Genomic DNA, 20560 nt, shown 5'->3' with positions numbered 1-20560 from the left:
TGAATGCAGCTATTGTACATAAGGTGGTTCAAACAAATTAATATCGAAGCTCTTTTATAGAGCGTTTTTCGTTAAAAAATTTTGTTGTCGTTAATCAAGTAATTAACCAAGTTCTTTGGCAGAATTTCCAATGAAATTCTTCCACTTATTCATGACTCCTTAGCTTTACTTAGATCATCCAGCCCAACGACGTAGCTGGTTTAATTCACTGCCAATTTATTCATTGTTGTTTCTAGAGTTTGCTAATAATAATGATAATAATTAATTAATCAATTAATCAAATTATAAAGTTCATGTTGTTGAATTTTGTTCAATATTATGTACAATGTTCAAGTAGATTACTATAATATACTATATACTCTGACATTGTCATAAGTTGCCGGTTGCAAAACACATTGCTATCAGTTAATCTGTGAATAAGTCTTTTGGGTTAAATCTTATCCACGAATTTGCTATTTGGATCAGTTTCATTATTCAGCTTTGAAAATGCGTACAAGAAGTATTTAACAATGTCAGAAAAGATATGTAGGTGATTTAAAAATGACAGTTGTGTCATCTCTCGATATCCGATTCACAAATGCGGTAATGAAATTTGAATATTCGAAATACAACTAATCGTTCCAATTGTTGAAAACATTTACGGATATTAATGAAATGCAATAATATTCAACGAAAAATTAAACATTACCGCGAGCAGCTCCTTATTTGATATTCTAATAAGTTGTAAATAGGAGAACAAACAAAGAAATCAGTATGTGCCTAGATGTGTGGTTTACATTAAATCCAACAATTGATTACAAAAGCGATTGAAAACAGATTATAGTTAATTCAGATGTTCAATGAATAGTAGCGAAAAGATATTTGACAGGGAGAAAGAGATGAAAAAGGAAAAAAGAAAAGAAAAAAAAATATAATATAGACGTAAACGAATAATAATAATAATATTATGAGCAACTTCTAGTTTATAATTAAATATGAAAATACATGGAATTACAAAATAAATATTCAATTTTCTATATCATGGAGTACAATTTATTTAGTCTATTAATCTATATAATTTACAAATGCCATAGCCCACCTGAATCCTCTCGTCGTATACTTCAACAATCGCTTTGAAGAATATTTGTACACTGTGAATACTTTCGATTGAACATTCTCACACACACACACACACGCGCGCGCGGACACTACTGAAGTATATGTAATAGAAAACAATATCCAATTGGTCTGGGTACATCTACTACAGAGGATAAGAGCACGGCGACAACGCGAGTTCGTTATCCACTTATGATTGCTTATTTTTGTCGATCACGTCGAGCCTCATCATAAGCTTTCTCAGCTTTCATCAACTGTTGCGTCACTTTGTAGTAAGACTTTGTTTCCAATTCCGTAAGGAACAAAACTGTAAATACTTGTCCAATTGCTATAATTGATAATTGCAGATAGATTGGCCGAGTAAATTTTGTCAGGACTGATATCATGCTTCGAAAATCAGTCGTTATGTCGGGCAACCTGTAAGTCACGTACCGATTTGCAAGCTGTAAGAAAAAGAGCAGATCGAATTAAATATCGAGCGTTTGAAATTCCTGTAATCAAGTATCGACAGACTTTACTACAAGTATGTTTGAAAAACAGTGACTTCACTACCTACCAAAATACTTCCCACCGAACCCAGTGTCATTGGATAGAGAAAGCCAATTGTAAATTGCATCACGGCTGCTCTTGTCTGGAGGCACAGCGGGCACTCCTTTTTTTCGAGAAGTATATCCGATGTGACGAACTAGAAGCGAAAAGAATATCGCTGTGAAAAAACAAAATGAGGAACCTGCGCATGTCTTGGGTATATGTTTCTAGCAGCGATCTGGCAATGAGACTGTTGAATTTGGTTAAAGAATTGATTATTATATATAATGTACATTTGACGCTAGAAGAAAGGCTAAGTGTGGTTTTCAACGTATATCTTACCAGTTTGTGTCCTAGGATAGCTGCGAAACCAGGCAAAATAATAATGGGCAAATAGGTAGCTGCACGTCCAATTTTCATCAACTTTAGTTTCCTTCTATAATGGGCATTAATGTATATACCAGCTGCTGAAGCAGCAATACCAAGTATGTTGAGTCCACTGCGAAGCGGCCATCTGAAGGGTTGGGAGATTGTTGTATTATGTTACAATGGATTTGAATAAATCGTAGAAGACGACTTGTGAAGTTTGGAATCCCAAGTATTTTTGCTGAATTATAGTTTAGTAAATTTTAGAAAATACTAAAATTGTCAAGGAACAAGTTTTCCTAGAAATTCATAGTTTCATTGACGTTACGAACTTTAACTTGATGGAAAACTGTTTTCTAACCTATTTCGAGGTTATGTTACGTTGGGTTAAGACTTACACCTCGAATTGGTTTGGCCAATTCCGCAGCAGGTCGAATTGATATTGCAAAGCTTCGTTTTGATTCAAAGTCACGGTACCTGCAGGCGACGGACCCGTTTGTTTTACCAATGCCATAACCGGGGGAAATTACGATCCGTTGCTGCGGACGCCGGGACCTGCACGTGAATCTTTAGTGTCTTCTGCACTGAACCACGTGGTTTTCGACCAATAGCGGAAACAGAATTTCAGAGAACACGCTCTAGTGCAGCCGGTCAAAAAATTACAGCTACAGGTTCTTGTAAAAAATTTTCTAACGAATCAATTCATGGGTAATCCATGGCTGTCAAAAAGTTCTGGCTTCATTTCAGCTTGAAAAATTGCTTATTACCGTGCAAAAAAGTACGAACCACTGTTACGTCCCAGCCTATAACTAATCGACGTACACAGTTACCATCACTCCATTCTCTTATATCAGTAGTTTTTACACGCGATATTGCCAATCATTTTATCATACAAGCTCATATTAGCCCTCACATAAAACGTTGAATTTATGATCAAATGTCAGCTGCAACGAATCAAAGTAATAAGCACTTGCAATGGATTTCAAACTCATCACTAAATTAAAATCATGGATTGTTCACAAGCAGAGAACTCGCAATCAATAAGCGTTTCACCGTTTGCTTCTCTGAACCAATAGTCTCGCACTAATACCTCGCCAAAATAACTGTGATTCAGAACAGAAAGAGAAGAGATTAAAACGCTGAGTAAAAGAGATTCAGGCCACATAGCTCACATACAGATGAGAACCTTTTAGAAATCATAGAATAATTAAACTCAAACTCTCCGAGACTTATTGTTAGTAGTAGTTATGTAACTGTGATGATTGATAATCAATAATGCGTATAACAATTTATTGTAAGCCTTACTATTGAGAACGTGACAGAGATTTTGTAAATAAACTTGTATTCAACCCTAGTATTGTTGACAATAATTATTTCAAATCTAACAAAGATAAGATTTTCGCGATTCGTATATATCGAAATACATAAGTCAAGAGTACAACTGAATCACGCAGTGAATTAGAATCAACTTGCAATGTTCCTCTCAGAACGTAACACTATCACTAAAGGAGACGACGTGTGGCATCAATTAGCGCTAGAACGTTCAACGGATGGAATTCAAATTAATTTTCACTGATTAAGCGTTCAATGAAGTTTAAAACAAAGCTCACTGATGATTTTCAAATTCTTACACGAATTTCGAGCTTCGATCGTTTAAGCTGACCCATCGCTGTTAGAAAGCATGTCGGCACGATGTTCTAATTTTCAATTTATCCGGGATTTTAAACGGAAAAGGTGGGAGAAAAGTGTAAAAAAAATAAAATAAATGGATGTATGCTATGAGTAAAGATGTGTACTGCATAATATATTGCATACTATATTACAGGCATTGGTGCAACACCCGTACAATGATTATAGGTAAAATCCTGAGCAATTTACATAAGTGTACAAATAAATTCAATCCAGTTATCACAAATAGACACATAAATATATATACATACATACAGAGATGAATTATTCTTCAGCAAAGTCAAGAAATTCAGTCTGAACTGCATCAAACATATCACTCTGTTAAAATCGACGACCTGGTTAGAGTCTGGAATTCGATGATCATGTCGTAGTGATATTAAATAGGCTGCGTCAAAGCCTGATTGAAAATTGCAGTGAATCGTAATTGGCAGACCATTCGCACAGTTGATTTGCATCCATATGAGTATTTTTATACATTTCCATCTCCCTCTTTTACCAAGGTATTTCTGTTCACTGCACGATGTTATTCTGCCAGTAAAATAAAGGTTGTTACTAAGACCAAGAATTTCTGATTCCATTCGAAATATTTATTCAAATATTATGTTTATTTATTGTCACCTAGTAAGATGACGTAGTAATTATGCAACCTCAAAACGGATTTCTAATCTTCACACAAAACGAATGTTAAATATATTTATTAAAGTACCATGGTATTTAAATATAAAAGTAGGAAAGGTATTCATTTGAATGAATTCAACAAGCAACCTTGTTTATTTTTGTATAACATTCTAAGATGCAAGTCAATAAGTAATCAATTATGATGCAATACTTATTTACAATATATTTAACAACCAATTATTAAAAATAAAAATGAGATGCAAAACACTAATTACATGCTACCTAGTATTAAAGAAAAAAAACAGATCAATCTGATCAATTCTTGAAACGCACCGAGCTCCGTATTTTGTTCCAACAGCGCAATCATTTAAACAAGACAAAAACCAGCCAGTTGCATAGTAAAAAAAAAAAAAAAAACAAAACAAGAAAACGGTAATAATGTTGAGGATGTAATGTTTACAGTATGCCACCCATTCCTGTTAGAAACCATCGCTCAATCAGTTCACAAACAAAAAATTATAGCTCTATTGTATACGCAATAAACGAAACTAACAAGTCTGATTCAAGCCTGATCAGAGTTTATGCTAGGATGGAAACTTGTTTCAAAAGATACTTTGGAATGTGTTTGATTAGCCAATTATTCATACATCGCAACAAGACTTGGATCAGACTGTGCGATAAGAAAAATCAAAAAATCATGAATTCACACACCTCTACCAATGATATTTTTGTTTCTACTTGATAATATCAATCAATCGGTTTCCTACTGATTGACAGTACCTGCGTATTTCACTTCGTCAAAGGCTTTCCTTGCTTTTTTAAGCTCCTCATTCATTGTCAAGAGATCCTTAACTCTGGCGTATTTTCTAGAGTCTTTCCTCACTGGAAAACAATGTGAGACAAGTCGAATATAATATTGCAAAACGAATTAAAATTTCTGCTCACTCACCAAGGAAGACAATGTCTTCAACTTGCACTCTGCCGGTGCGTCCAATCTCCATTGCTCTGTGGGTCATTTCGGTGATGAATTCGATCACCAGATCTTCCAAAAAATCAACGCTTTCAGTGTATGGATTTTGGTCGTCGCCAAACCCGTACATCATGCAGCGCAGCTCCTTCGAAAATAACCTTTTTCTCCCACCCGGAAGCGTTCCGCCGATCGGAATCTCCGTCTCCTCATCTTCGAACTGATCAAACGAAGAATGCCAATCAAGGCTTACTGTTTCCAGAAGTTAGGTTACTCTAAGTTAGGTTAGGTTATTTCGCTTAGCTCGTACTCAACCTACAATTATGAACAAACAATTTCATCATTGCCAATTTACCTGCTCGTAATTTTCCTCCGCAGCCATTATTTTATATATTTCGCTTGACTCACAAGAATCTGGTAATTAAATCGCGTTTGTTGACGAAAATTATTTGACGGAAAACTTTAACCTCATCAAAAGTGTATATAGAGATCAGTGGGTCTAACGAGCTTCGCGTTAGTCAGTGTTGCCACGTGTCAAAAATGAAACAATCCTATTAGCGTAACAAAAAAACGCCGACGGCATGGCAGGTTTCACTGAGAACCGAAATGCTTCAAGTCGACGCGCAAAAGGCGCTGTCAAACTTGATTACTTGTAACAGAATCAACTTGATAACTGAAGGCTCAGCATATCGAAAGTACTTTATTGTTTCACGTACAGTTTTCGAAATCGCCACGCAAAGGTGTGACCAATTAATCTGTCAGAAATCTAATCCGCATTTGTGTCATTCAACGATTATGGTAAATGCGCTCTGCATTACCCACTTCTTTCGTGTTGCTAAATACGACACAGAAAATACGACATGCATTTAACGTACAGGTGCTTCGAAAATTATTTCCAAAATCTATCCTGTGTCGAAGGTGCTACTAAATCGGGGACATGAAAAATACCAGGGTGGACCCCTTTCTGCTGAGGGTAAGAGACGCGTCGATAAGGCAGAATGTTATCTGTCTAGTGGAAGAGCTGTATTACAATGAATGAAAAGAAGGGAACGCTTTGTTTCTACGGATAATAATAATAATACGTGATACAGGCAATCACTGAAAAAAATTGACAATACTTTTTAATTTTTTTACTACTTTTTCATACGATATTATTCCATGTATTTAAAATGTTCTTCATACAACGATACGCCGTTTACTGATTACGTAATATACATGGAATTCTAAAATTCCTTACCCTTTTCCGTACAGTGTTATTTACAGAGTTTATAATCGAATCCGATAAGTTTGGGAAAACTTTTTTTGTGGGATAATATAATTACGGTTCTAGCGTATGTTGATGTTCATTAGGTCTGACCAACGTCATTGATTATAACATTGCCAAATTAGTCTATAATTTGACTAGAAATAAATCGTGATATTTTACTCAAGACGTAAACAGGCTGTAAGATCCACCAACCTTCGTTCGGTTTTTTTGTCGATGAGGTGTATACATAATCTTGCTTGCATAGTAGTAAAACCAATTTGGCGAATGCGTTGGATACACAAATCTAGAACGAATTGATGTGCATAAATGCTCCGCAGTATGTTGGCTGCGAAGAATTAGAATCGTCAACTCTTCTGATTTTACGAATCGAACACATCGTACTCATAACAGCAATCGACCGAATTATGTGTTCATATATAATTGAGCCTTTTTCCACAGTGCATATAAATAACATTTATCAACTGGCAGAGTAAGAAGGCATTTGCGCAGATATCTGGGCTTAGGTCATTGCTGCAATAGAATTACACCGAGAATAATTTTATTTGTTCCAGAAGATATTCTGAGAATAACTATTTAAATTATTGCAATATTTGCCAAAAATAGTAACACATACTGTAATCCCAAATTACAACTAAATTTCATTTTATACCCATAACTAGATTTTTCAGTTGCGGTGAAAAATGTAAATAGTTTTTAAGGGCTGTATAGTAACTTGTACAACTAAAAATTTCTTTCCGTGTAAATATATTTTCCTTGTTTGTATCCGATATATCATAATTATGTGATACCACTTAATATGTGTTGATTCGAGTGTACCGCATAACGCAGAAACGGTCGTCAATTAACGTTGTGTGTGTAACTGATGTATCTGTAATATAATCCGCATCGTTCAGTTCAATCGGATTTATCTGATTCCAAACGGGTATACGTGACACATTAGAATGAGCGTATATTAATTCTTATCGTTGGGTAAATGTGTATTAATATGGCTGAGGACCGTCGATCACAGATACCTATATCAATAATTGTTGCAGGTATAGCCGCGCATTCCAACTCGCACGTCACAATTCACACCCACACACACACACACACACGCGTTAACTATACACACTCACGTATACGTGCTTCTTCAGTATATATAGATAAACAAAGTCGAAATACATCGAGGGACATGGCTGATCGCGAAATCTTAATTGCTGTGGTGAAATTCGCGGATCTTAGCGCAAAGTTTGATAAACCACGATAATAATTGCGAAGAGTCGAGTCACGATAAAAGGATTGGAGGAAAAAAAAGTCGCGAAAAAAGTGAGCTGAAGAATGGCTCATGTCCGCGCGCAATCTTTCGACTCGAGTCAGTCGTCGATTGAGGCTTGCCGGACGATGACGAACGGAGTGAAAAGGGCGAAGCTGGTGCCGGCCAGCGACGCACCTTCAAATTCATCATCATCATCATCCGCCAAAATGTCGACGACGGTGAAAAATAACAGCAATGAGAATAATTCGAAGAGTACAAAGAAGCGGGCAACTTTCGATCCCATGGCAGTTACTTGGATGGAAAAGTACAGCGATCAGATGGAGAAGATCTGGAGCCGATTGCCGAATTTCGTAGGTTCCGCGATCGCTACTTGCGCGATATTTCTTCTCGGCGCAACGATGCGCGGTGAGTATTATTATAGTTAATAGAAGATTCCAAGAAAACTCAATCGAATCAAGGGGTCGATATTTTTCGTTGAAAAAGATCAGGCCAAGTAACGTCGTGAGGAAACGAAGTAGTAGATTCCGCAACTAGCGCGCAAAACTATACGCACGTGTGGCACGTACTATTTTTCCTAGTGAGGGCGGAAAATTGGATTTTCTGTTCCCAAATGAGGGAATTATTTTGCACACTGATTTAAGTACGCAAAATAGAATTTTGCACACTCAGACAGGAAAAATTAAATTAATGACTATAAGCAGAATGGTGATAAAATTCTCGAAGACATCACAACAAGTATAATGAGTATGATGAAATCACTGTGTGAACTTGACGTTGAAGTTATGTATAAAACTTTCAAAATGATACTGACAACGAGTGTATTTTTAAATGTGTGGGTGGGGGGGGGGGGGGGGGGGGAGCTTCTTTGAATGCTACTCTACATAATAAGTTTTGAATTTAATTCACTCTAGTTCATGAAATTTGTGAAACGGCAACATCGACTTATTCTCATCAAAACTGATCAATTATGAGTGTTTTGTAGCCGAGAATTTTGGAAACATCCTCGAACCAGCGGCGTGTTCCTTTTCAATTCTTCTTCCTGGTTGACGACGATCCATCCTCGTCAGAGAAAATGAAAGTACTAAAATAAAATATAACAGGGGCCAAGGAGAGGAAAAAAATTTGCTCTTCATCCCCACGTCACGTTACACTCGCCCCCCCCCCCCCCCCCCCCCCCCAAATGTGTATGTATGTATGTATATATATATATATATTCCTGGGGTCTAAACAGCGTCGACGTCAAACAAGGACGACAGGTTTTTACCCTGCGCATCCTGCACCCCCAGGGATTAGACGACCCGTGACACTACTTGCGCCTTGATATTAAGTGGGAGAACACCGCCGAACGGCCTTTTTGATTGATCGAACATTTTCACGACCTTCATGTCCGCCCTTCATCATCGGGATTACGGATAAAGAGAAAAGACTAAATTACACTGCAGATTACTTGGATTGACGAAAGCATTAAAATTATTGAGAAATGGTTTTTATAATCGTATCTCGATTCAACATTTGAACTCTTGCCGTTAATTTCGACGATATTGCGATATTGCTCATCAATGAAGAGCTCACGAAAAACTCTGTTATTGGCGCGCGAATCAATGAAACCGAATGTAAGTACAAAAGAAACGGTGAAACATAAATTACGTAGGCGCTTGAAGAAGGGAAACTCTTTGTTTTTTATTCCTTATCTTCAACTGCGTAAACAGTAAAACGTTTTCATAGGGACTGCAGACGACTGATCAGAAACGCGATTCTGAAACAGACGCGAATTGTGTCGATCATATGCATCAAATATCTTTCACGCAAGAAACAGGGAAAAAAAAAAAATATGAAAAAACGTCAGACACATAAAATCGAGCACGTGGTACAAATCTCGTCGAGACAGATTTGCTTACTTATTGTTAGATGTCTTGTGTTGCAGACAAGTTCGTGTGTACCGGGCGTATAAGCAATCCGATCTCAAGGGTCACCGCAAAACGTGACACGACTACCCGAAACGAAGATCTGATACGAGGTCACTGAGGTTATCGACGAAATACGAATATTATGAGAATTTTTATATATAAAAATGGTAGATTCAACGTCAAATTGCCTCATGAATGAAGTTTATTGTCACCCAGTGACGACGGTAGAGTCGCCGCTGGGCAAAATCAATCCTCATCCCTATAATTTCTTCTTATTCTCGTAGCGATACGCGTTCCTCAAAATACGCGACAAACTTTACCGTCCGTCAAGTTTTTATAGACACCTACATAATATATCTGTGTGTGTATGTATGTGCATAAGTATGGATGTATGCTTCAAGAATGGGACGAGATCCCATCTAAGTTTTTCCGTCATTCGCACATTTTTCTTTGATTTCTTTTCTTTTTCTTCTTCTTCTTTTTTCCTACGTTCTTGACTCTTTCTCCATTTCATCGCCTCGCAACCTCATCTTGAGACTTGCTGACGTTTTCGGACGTAGTTTTCGTGTTTAGAAAAATGGAAAAACGATTATAAAAAAAATGAAGATAACGGAAACTGCGGAATAACAGAAAATTAAATTATTCTGATATTTGTATATCATATTGTTAATATTGCGTGTTTCACAATTGACAATTTTGCATTTTTCATCTGTCTGCATCTGTCGAGGAAAATTCTTGTACAATTGTTATATAATGGAAATTTTTCCACCTTTGCACTCGTGTACATAATTTATGTTTAATCCATATATAGCGATAAAAATAACCCAGAATATCCGTGAAAGAATCTAATCCGTCTGAATCTGACATCGAGTATAAATTCTTATCACGGGATTTCAACGCGAGCTACCGTGTATATAATTCATATTTAATCTATACTGGGGAATAAATTTTGTCCAATATATAAGCATGACTTTCGTTTTCTAATTTGAAAATACATTTCAGCCGCATTATTCTAGGCATATATATAGGTCTCGTTCAGTCCGTTTTAATTCGTAAAATGTAGTTACTTTCAGTTAATATTTTTTACTTTTTTTCTACCTTTGTGGTGAGTTTGAAAAATCGAGGGATGATTGGGCATCCTCAGAAAACTAGAATTCAATATAAGAATTCCTTAAGAGTAGAAGGAAACAAAGGAAAAAATAACTTAAAATTACAGATTTTTCAACACAGAGTCCTCAATTCGCTGCGGATCTGTTTCTTTCTCACATGACGTTTCGCACCAAGTGGAGAATACGCGGCTTGAAGATGACGAACTGTGTATATACACACACACACACGCACACATGTATTTATATATATATATAGCTATAGCCAAAACCGCGCGGCGAAGACGTTTGAATTTTCCATTTGAACGACTCCTTTCACACTCGACGTTCTCGGCAAGAAAGCGGGGGATGAAAACTCCCCCAGGATTAAGAAACGCTTCCATATTTCTACCGACTGTTGCAGCAACGGCAGCAGCAGCAGCAGCAGCAGCACAGTTGCAAGAAATATGGTTTTAAAATAAACTTTTACCCCGAACTCGATGTGCCTCTCCTCTCTTTCCATCTTCTTCTTCTTCTTCTTCTTCTTCTTCACCTTCTTCTTCGCTTTTTTTTCTTCTTACTCCTCCATCTTCTACTTGAGATGGTATCAACTTTTATTGCGCTCTTGTGTGTGGAACTGAACGTCTGCCTGTCTAAACGTATATATATATATTTATATAATCGAGCTTCAGGTTGATGTACAATATACTATATGGAGAAACACCTACTTATGTACAGTGGGATTCACAACTTCTTGTTTACTCCCATCAGCCTTCCCCCGTTTTTGCACCTCTTATTCCAAAGTTTACTCAAGCCCCCAGAGGCTTGAATTGCAGGTTTCACAAGCACTCTCGTATCTCTTGTAACATAATTGCTGTATATCATTAGTAGAGAAAACAGAGGTAATGAAAATGAAACAATGAAAATATCGAGCCAAACCAACGATATGGAAAAAAAGAACAATTACTCTTACACCTACACCTTTTTTCTCTCAATTATTTATCATTAATTTACTTTTTCCAAAGTTGTATCCTTGAAAAAAAGAAGAAAGAAAGAGAAAAAAACAACAACAAATCAATTATTATTTTTATTATGCAGAAATAATTTCATCCATCTATGTACGTTGTTTGGATTATAAACAGAATTTTACTCGAAGTGAATGTTTTTTGGATAATACAAATTCTAATTTCCAATTTTAGTTAGTCCAGTGGACGTTTAATGTATTCACAACGGAGATGAAAAATAAATTATACATTTGAGCGAAGGGATGACGGGCTGTTGAGAAATACGTATAACATATATATACACCCATATTTCTTTCTCATCGTGTTTTCGACGAACTTCTGTATCCGTCTGTACGCTCGGTTCAGGATTTCGGCGTGGGTGCATAAAACCCGGTGGCTCAGAGGCGCGCGGCGAGTGCCTTTCAAGCATTTAGGAATGAAAACTTTCCACGAAGAAAATCGAATACTCGTTTTATACCCGATATATACGAGGTGTTTTTGAAGCTGCCGCTAACCCTCGGGGGCGGTATAAATAACAGCACGACGCCCCTTAAATTTCTGTGCATAGCTGTATAATATACGTACCTATATACAAATACAAAGCATTTAAATGTTTAATACACACCGAGAGAAATTTCTATAGTTATGATCACTCTCTGCGGCCTGTGAACTTAATTATTTTCGCATTAAGTATTGATAGTTTAATAGTTACTTGTAGCAGAATTTTCTAATGGAAGAAAGATTTAAATCGTTATTCTATACTTGTACTTATTTTACTTGAATTTTCGAGTAACTGTAGCGAATTAAGTTTTTATCAGCGATGTACGAAACAAGTCGGTTGAATTAGACGAACATAGCAGATCGCACCTTATAGACTCTGGTTTTCGATAAAAATTTCTAGCTTATCGAAACGTCGTCGGCTTAACTTGGCTTGATGGCCAGCAGCTAATTAATCTCTGGCTAATAGCGCGTTTGGCGTAATACTATTCGATGATTTTTATAATTCCTTGACTGCAGCTGCATTTTTAATCGTTAACGTGATTGCACCTGTAGCAGTGATAACGCATTGGTGCAACGAACAAAGCGTTTTATGCGTAATGAGCAAAGTTGATTTTCTTTCAATCGTTGGTCTGCAGGTGGCGAAACGCGAAAATTATTCAAGGCGGCTGATAGTGATTGCGAAACACGAAATACTACAGGAGATAAGACAAACTTCAGTTCTGAGAAGTCAAAGTCCACCTGAAATTTTTTTCGAACCTCTGGGAAATCTGATGTAATTGTCACGAGAATCAATCATTGATTATAACCAGCCATAATACGACTAATATATTATAAAGAATGCGCGTAATTGTTTTATCAGTGATTGAACTAGACGCAGTTTTACAAATTCTTGACCACTTCATTCAGGGTCAAGTTTTGGTTGTTACAGTTTCATAGAAGAAGAAAATGAAAATAAATAAATAACTAATTGAAATTGTCGGGTTTCATGAAATTGCACAAGTTTTCATTTTTATCCATAGCTATTTTTGAATATATGAAGAAATTGGCAGAATATTGTTCATTATTTCTACCATTAAAATCAAATTCCTGGTAAAATTAGAAACATTTTTATAAACAATTCAAATCCACTGGGGTGTATTATGTGTGTATGTATACGAAAATTTCCAACTGCAAGCCATCTTGAACAGAATTAGTTAGTTTGTTAATTTTTTTTACCATCAGCTTGACCCAATTCCTTAAAAGTAACGGGACTTATCATTGAATTTCGTGAATATCTCTTTATAAACAAATTGCAAGAGAAATATGTTTCTCTTTGAATAAGAATTTTACGCCTTTTTCGTTTATCCACTTTTTTTAAATCACGAAAAGAAATTCGCATGAAATTAAAAACAATTATATGATTCAGCAAACCTTAATTGGTTCTAAATTCCGCTATATATAATACATATATTTCAATGCACAGAAATGATCTCTAAGAAAAATTTCTTGTACTATAGAAAGTTTATACAGTTCTGTCGATGTTAAATAAATTTGAATTATTCGATTCGATCACTATTCGCATGCGCCTAGTTTTTTTTTTTTTTTTTTTCTAGTCCCGTAGGACTTGCGCATAAATCACATAGCAACATTCTGATGCAACAGAGTTTCGCTAACAAATTCAGACTGCAATTATTTTATTATTATGTATGTATAGTATTTTCGACTTTGAAATGCATTTAGGTGAATGGCTGTTAGTTGTGGTGCATTTTGCGAAGCACCTCGGCTATGGAACGGTGGAAAAAAACGGAACAAGCGGCGACGACGAAACGTCGACGTCGGTTGACTGGGCCAAAATATCGCTGGAGAATTTCTACCTGCAAAATTTGTCTTGGTATTGGGTCGCAGCGTGCTCCGTGTCCTACACGATGTACTTCGCCATTGGCGGTTTTCTCCACGTGAGTATCTTTTCTCTTTTTAGTGTCCTTGAAACGCTGCGAAATTCCGTATAATGCGACTTCGAAACGCCTTCAGTGGCAGTATTGATCTCTGTTTAGTTACAATTTGTGATGAATTATATTCTGAGTTATAAAAATTACATATTTTAAAAATAAACAAATGTAATAATTATTCTACTTCTATGTTTCATATATTCGTATTCGACCCTGTAATTACAAAACACAATCTTAGTTTGTATTTCATTTTACCGCAATTACAAAAAAAAATGAAAGTAGAATGCAAAATGTAGGTAATTCGTGTTATAGTTGATCTCAATTATAAAATGTATTTTATCTCGTCTCAATTACAAAATACAAATTCTAATTTGTGTTTGTTTTTTTTTTTTTCATTTCACCCAGGCTGCAAAATACAAAATGTAATTTGTATTTTATTTCGCCTCGATCCCGAAATGCGAAACATGACGCGTGTTCTAATTTCATATCAGTTACAAAGTGCAAAACGTGATTTGCATTGTATTCCGCGCCTCAATTGCGAATCACAAAATTTAATTTCCATCTTCTTTCGCCTAAGTTACAAAATACAAAAATGTAACCTGTAATAGACTAATGAGAATGTTGCCTATGTCACTGTCTGCCAGTGGTACTTCTACGTCCGCCAACGGGACAAGGCAGAGGAATGGAAGTGCCAGCCGCAGAAGTGGATAACGCCGGAGCTGGAGCGTCACGAGATAATAATCGGGACGATCAGCCTTCTCTTGACGAGCACCTTCAGCGCCTGCCTCGCCTGTTACATCAGCAATGGGGGTCCCTGCAGCGTCTACTACAAGTTCGATGACTACTCGTGGACCTGGTGGTTCCTCTCCTGGCCCGTGATCTACATTTACCTGGTGAGTGCAGGTCAGCGGACGAAAAACGGCGAGAAGGGATGTTTTAGTATGCGCACCTGAAGGGTGGAGGGTTATTTTTTCGGGGAAATCCGCTGACGGTGAAAAGCTGACGCGACGATACAACCGAGGAGGGTTGGAAGGTCATCATTGCTGTCCGGCTGGCGGCGGTCCCAAGACGCTTCCGGCGAGACGTTCAGATTTCCGGAACAACGTGATCGGCGTACGAAGGTTTGAATTTCGCGGGGTGATCGCGTTTCCGGATATTTATTGCACAGCGGTATCACCGGGAAAATCAAAACAACAAGAATCACGACGCGCGGCGGAACGAATTAGCGACGCTGTTTCGGTTCGATTCCTGCGGAGGTTTCGCTGATTAAATTCGCCATGGCTGCTGTACTTATTATTGAGTTAGCCGGGAGAGTCTTTTGTGTTAGAACAAACCTGATTATCGAATCGTTAGCCGTAAGCTCGGCCCCGTTTCCGGGGGAAATCCACCCCGATCAAACTTTGCCTCATGCAGCAAACCGTACGCCAGCCTTTTTCCCGAAAATTTAATCGCGTAAAGGGAAAGCTTGAAATTCATTTCCCGGGAATCTGTGTTCGAGGTAATCATTCATTCGGTGTCGTTTACTTCCTACGTGTTCACCACAATCGAATTTAAACGCATTCCACGAAACGTGGGACGGTACTTCAACGTCTACGTGGTAAACGTCAAATCTCTATTTCAGGGTTCTAATTAAGGATGAATCACGTGTACAGTCAGGTCGAAATAATTAAAAATTGCAGGCTTACAACTATTTCCGGAAACGGACTATGATAGGTTTTATGGAAGAAAATTGTTCTGGTGACACGTAAAAGAAAAAACAATGAAAATCGTGAATTTTGATAGAAATAGTTCCGCGTTCTTTTTATCGTTAGATTTGTATAGATTCTCAAATTCCAATGAATGTTATTTATCATTTTGTCGGTTATTAGATTCTGTATAAATAATCTTCACATGGATTTTTTATGAGATGAATTAGTTCTGAAATTAAACATCAATAATTACACGCAACCTGTACTAACTTTACAGTTCATTCAAAAGTTCAATAAAAATTCAAGTTCTCGCAGTTCGTATTCAAAATCAAAACGAGCTACGATTTCCTGAAATTGGATTAGGGGTGCAGTTTTTTTTCACTTCTTAAAGAAGACGGCACAATAGTCTGTGATTTATTAACAATTATTAATAACTGATCTTTCTCCGTTAATTCTTTTTTGTTTCTCCACATCAAGGGAATATTTTTTGACCACAGCTGTATTTTTGCAGTATTTACTTGGTGATTGTTTCGTTTGAAAATCGTTTATACCGAACTGTAGATGTCATTCATCCCTAAACCAGTTTCCATTGAGTTTTGAGCTCGAGCTTTGATTCAATACCGAGACCTCCTAGATCCATCCTCTTATTTCGTCGTAGCTCGTGGTTTTCATACCAATCTCAGTATAAAAATCAGACGTGGCAGTTGCGAATGACGGGATAGGAGGAAGAAATTCCATTCACGGAGATATGGCTCGGCGGAATTCTAAATTTGAGAAATTTACGTACTGCAGGATTACGCAACGTACTGGCTCCATCGTACCTACCACACCCCCTGGCTCTACAAGCACTTCCACAAGCTACACCACAAGTACAAACAGCCGACTGCCTTCTCAGTGACCGCGATCCACCCGGTCGAGATCCTCCACATTCAAATATGCCTCTGCATTCCGCTGTTCGCGCTGCCAACGCATTGGGGTGAGTTGGAAATGGAATGATACCCAAAAACCGCGAGACCAGAGATTCTCGAATTCAATTCGAGAGCTATTTTGCACTCGAACTCCTGAATCTGGTTTCAACCGACGGATCAGGAATGCTTGCAGCCGTGCTGTAATCTCTGCATACTGCGGAGAATGTCATTTTTTTAAGACACCGAGAATTTTCAGTCGAATTGGTATCGTTACGATAATCATTTACGTATTGTTCAAATAGCAAGAAAATCTAGTACCAGTGAGAGGTTATTCACTTTCAGATCAAGGATAAATGATTTCGAACACTTTCAAATTCATTCCAACCTGTTTCATATTGATTTCAAAAACAGTTTCAACCGGTTACTAAATAGTTTCAAGAAGTCTCAAGCATTTTTTTAAATTTATTTCTCTGAGTCTCAAACGATAACAAAGTGGTTTCAAACGGTTTCAAGCGATTGAGAAATCATTTTCAACGGTCTTAAACTAATTTCGTACAGCTTCAAACAACTTTTAAGTACTTTCAAGTAGTCTCAAGTAGTTTTAAAATGATTATAAATGGTTTCAAATTGATTCTACAAAGTTTTAAACGATTTCTAAGTGGTTTCATGTTATTTTAAGCGGTTTTGAAACGGCCATGTAGAGCTTGAAACTATTTCAATGAGTTTTAACTGGTTTCTAAGTAGTTTCAAGTAAATTTTAAAGGGTTATAGAATGATTGCAAGCGTTGTCAAACTAGTTCCAGAAGTTTCAAACTGCCGATGCTACAGTTCTGAAAATTACAAGTGACCAAAGAAAATAGTACCAAGTACCAGATTGTCCGGTTACAGTTAATGAACTAATTTTTACTTTGTACCGAGAATTACACTTTCTTCGATTATGATAAGAAAATGAAAACAGTCGAGGACTCTATTGTAAGAACGAGTAGAAATTTTTCTCGACCTGGTCTCGGCCTCTACGGCTTCCCACCCCCCGTCTTCCACCCCCGTAAGCCCCTAATTACCTCGTTACAGTGCCTTACTGCACAATCGCGATGTACAACTACTACCACGGCATCATCGATCACTCCGGCATCAACTTCAAGGCATACTGGTGGCAGCCCTGGCAGCCGGACGCGATCTTCCACGACAACCATCACCAATACTTCCACGTCAACTTCGGCTTCAACTGCTTCATCTGGGACAAGGTTTCACGCATTTCCGTTTCCGATTCTCGGCTTCCATTTTCGCCGTTATTTACACACCGCCATTATTATCTTTCCTCTTCCAGATCCACGGCACGTACAGGCAGAAGGACCGAATCTACACGGAGGACACTTACTACGGAAAGGGGAAACTGATCAGCGAGGCTACCAGCAACGAAATTGAGGCTGATATAGAGGAGCGAGATTCTGAGAACCCCCTCGCCTACAGGGGCAACAAACTGATATACAAAATATCGAAGAAGGACTTGGAGGGCAAGAAGTTGGAATAGGTCAACGCGCGAGTCGGTCGTCAAGATTTGTTCATCAATTTTCATACACGGCTTTAGGAACGAGGAGCTGTGAGTATGAAGAATAATTTCAGGGCAACGATTTTTCTCTATTTGAAATGTGAGAGAAGAAAAAAATCATTTCAAAGTTTTCGGCTCATGTTATATTACAGCTAGTCGACGAATCACTGCGGGATATTTGGTACACTTATAATTGGTGCCCAGTTGGTCTCAAACTTTTTGTCAACGATCTATGTTATTTAAATTCTTGCGATATACCAGGATCACCACCGTCGGTATGATAATAATTTTTTTCTATAAATATAGTTAGTAATGTAGTTGAACTAAAAAGTAATAATTTTAGATACCAGTGCATTGACATATTGTAATTAATAATGCAATTAATATTGTAATTAGTTATTATCACGGAAAGAAAATTTTCTGTGAATCAAAAGATAGATATCATTTAGTTGTAATCGAAGAGTAAAATAAACGAAAACAAATTGAAATTAACGTTTCTTATCAATTTATATTGTCCTAACTGATGTGAACTGTCCGATCAAAAATTTGTTCTGACAATAACAGGCATTAAAAAAATCAGATTAAATCTCAATGATAGGTTTGATTCCTAATCAACCAATGATCCACACACCTGCGTTATATCTTTACATCATACAGATAATCTCGAAGCTTTTTATCCCTGCACGACTTAGAACACGTCATTCGAAAATTGTCGCTCGGTGATATTTCTCAGAGAAAGAAGAACGAGAAAAAGAAATAGCATCACGAATCGCAAATTTATATATTGCAATGTTGCATGACTGACTATATTAACGTCCGTCACGAAACCCGGACGTTAAATCGATAGATCTGACAATATTTTGTGGACGAATATCGTGCCTCGGTAGATTCGGAATGAGAAAATTGTCTCGTTGGTTGAAGAGCACGGGTCGTTTAATCGGGGAAACGCGGTCCTTTCCGAAGTTCCGGTGGTCGAGCAGAACCACCGGAATTGGTCTTAACGGTGGTCAACTCGGCGTCGGTGTCGCTGGACAGAGGTCAGTCGGATAATCTTTCGGTACCCCGAGAGAGCGAGAGAGAGAGAGAGAGAGAGAGAGAGAGAGGCGCGTACGTTCCCGATAAGCTAACAATGGGCCTGGCGTCAGGGTCATGCCGTTACTGTCCTGATAATGGAGTGGCGGTCAATGGAAGGATAGATCGTGGGTACCTGGAGCCCGGCTCCCGAGGGAGCGACCCTCCTGGTCAAGAGGTTCCCACCGCGAAATCACGCCGCGGCGTTCTTTTTCACTACTTCGACCTCTTCGACCGGCACTAAGTCACGTGTGGGCCGTGTGGTGCAGGTCCGATACTCTGACGCAACGCTCAATCGACATGCAAATAAAACCGCAGCCTGATACCTCTTCGGACCCAAGGTCGTTCAATCTCGACGAGACTTGTTTCACGTCCGTCCTGACTGGAATTGGACGCTTCGTCGTTTCGATGATTGCATGGACAGACCTACTCGACGATGTCGAAAAGTTTTGCCCGTGTCGAATGTGTTTTCGATTTTGAGAGTACCGTTCGTTGCACTTTGAGTCAGTTGTGCAAACTTGTTCTGATGTCGGTTAAACCCGTGATTAGTTACTTCGTCGAACTATCTTGTATGAATTCGAAGTACTATTTCGAATCGACTCTCAAATAGTTGCTAGTCTCGATTTCAGAACCATAAGCAGACTGTCGTCTGGAAGCATTGTATCAGTTGTTGTACTGTCAAGATGGTAGGAGAATGGACTCTTTCAGCCTGAATGTGTGATTTTTACGTTTCTACATCTGTTACTCTTGGCCCGAACATTAAGTGTTCACCATAAACTCGGAACAAGGGTTTGTACTCTGCAGGCGAGGCTTTTCGCACATACGTCGCGATTATCTCGATCTGGATTTTACTCTCGTCGAGTACGTGATTTGCCAAGGTGAATTATACATCGTTGGAGATATAACAATCGAGGAGCAATTCGCTGGTGGAATTAATTCCACGATGACGTTGCCAGGTTCAACACCTTGTTCCACAATATTTTTTTAACACCCACATTGATCAAGGCTACGCTGCAGATTAGCCTGACTCTGGACATTACGTCGGGCTAAACAATGACGGATTAGTTACTCCTCTTGGCTACACTTTCTTCGTTTCAGGCGCAGGGTGGAGACCCAAGTCGTGTCGTGTGTATC

General features: G+C 38.0%; 3 protein-coding genes across 4 annotated transcripts; 1 reads left to right on the top strand and 2 right to left on the bottom strand.

The window, feature by feature from the left end:
- Positions 1–94: 94 nt before the first annotated feature.
- On the bottom strand, positions 95–2556 carry LOC124409739. The gene is made up of 4 exons (XM_046887535.1): positions 2388–2556; positions 1966–2137; positions 1652–1780; positions 95–1538 (listed from the first exon to the last, which is right to left on the bottom strand). Exons 1-4 carry the CDS (start codon positions 2501–2503, stop codon positions 1296–1298), a joined length of 660 nt encoding a protein of 219 aa, XP_046743491.1. The 5' UTR covers positions 2504–2556; the 3' UTR covers positions 95–1295.
- Positions 2557–3823: 1267 nt separating this feature from the next.
- Positions 3824–5753, bottom strand: LOC124409740 (transcription initiation factor TFIID subunit 13). Of its 2 annotated transcripts, XM_046887537.1 has the most exons (4): positions 5619–5753; positions 5246–5483; positions 5077–5178; positions 3824–4206 (listed from the first exon to the last, which is right to left on the bottom strand). In XM_046887537.1, the coding sequence occupies exons 1-4, from the start codon at positions 5643–5645 to the stop codon at positions 4202–4204; spliced, it is 372 nt and encodes a 123-aa protein (XP_046743493.1). In that variant the 5' UTR covers positions 5646–5753; the 3' UTR covers positions 3824–4201. The 2 variants fall into 2 exon arrangements, with proteins under 2 accessions (XP_046743493.1, XP_046743492.1); XM_046887536.1 differs by having other exon boundaries at positions 3824–5178; positions 5619–5702.
- Positions 5754–7832: 2079 nt separating this feature from the next.
- LOC124409736 (methylsterol monooxygenase 1-like) lies at positions 7833–18923 on the top strand. Its single transcript, XM_046887532.1, has 6 exons — positions 7833–8190; positions 14002–14216; positions 14855–15103; positions 16691–16874; positions 17878–18050; positions 18134–18923. Exons 1-6 carry the CDS (start codon positions 7848–7850, stop codon positions 18335–18337), a joined length of 1368 nt encoding a protein of 455 aa, XP_046743488.1. The 5' UTR covers positions 7833–7847; the 3' UTR covers positions 18338–18923.
- Positions 18924–20560: the final 1637 nt, after the last annotated feature.

The sequence above is a fragment of the Diprion similis genome, chromosome 8, assembly GCF_021155765.1.
Source record: "Diprion similis isolate iyDipSimi1 chromosome 8, iyDipSimi1.1, whole genome shotgun sequence".
Lineage (NCBI taxonomy): Eukaryota > Metazoa > Arthropoda > Insecta > Hymenoptera > Diprionidae > Diprion > Diprion similis.
The sequence above is the reverse complement of the archived record's forward strand: the minus strand, read 5'-3'. Positions and strand labels throughout refer to the sequence as shown.

Bases quoted from the DNA above. Each gene is read 5' to 3' on its own strand.
- LOC124409736 (XM_046887532.1), top strand. From the start codon at position 7,848: ATGGCTCATGTCCGCGCGCAATCTTTCGACTCGAGTCAGTCGTCGATT. The intron at 8,191-14,001 runs GTGAGTATTATT...AAATGCATTTAG, and splicing joins TCTCGGCGCAACGATGCGCG to GTGAATGGCTGTTAGTTGTG. The intron at 16,875-17,877 runs GTGAGTTGGAAA...ACCTCGTTACAG, and splicing joins CGCGCTGCCAACGCATTGGG to TGCCTTACTGCACAATCGCG.
- LOC124409740 (XM_046887536.1), bottom strand. From the start codon at position 5,645: ATGGCTGCGGAGGAAAATTACGAGCAG. The intron at 5,484-5,618 runs GTAAATTGGCAA...TCGTTTGATCAG, and splicing joins CGGAGGAAAATTACGAGCAG to TTCGAAGATGAGGAGACGGA. The intron at 5,179-5,245 runs GTGAGTGAGCAG...ATTGTTTTCCAG, and splicing joins TGAAGACATTGTCTTCCTTG to TGAGGAAAGACTCTAGAAAA.
- LOC124409739 (XM_046887535.1), bottom strand. From the start codon at position 2,503: ATGGCATTGGTAAAACAAACGGGTCCGTCGCCTGCAGGTACCGTGACT. The intron at 2,138-2,387 runs GTAAGTCTTAAC...CCAACCCTTCAG, and splicing joins TGGCCAAACCAATTCGAGGT to ATGGCCGCTTCGCAGTGGAC. The intron at 1,781-1,965 runs GTAAGATATACG...TTTCGCTTCTAG, and splicing joins CTATCCTAGGACACAAACTG to TTCGTCACATCGGATATACT.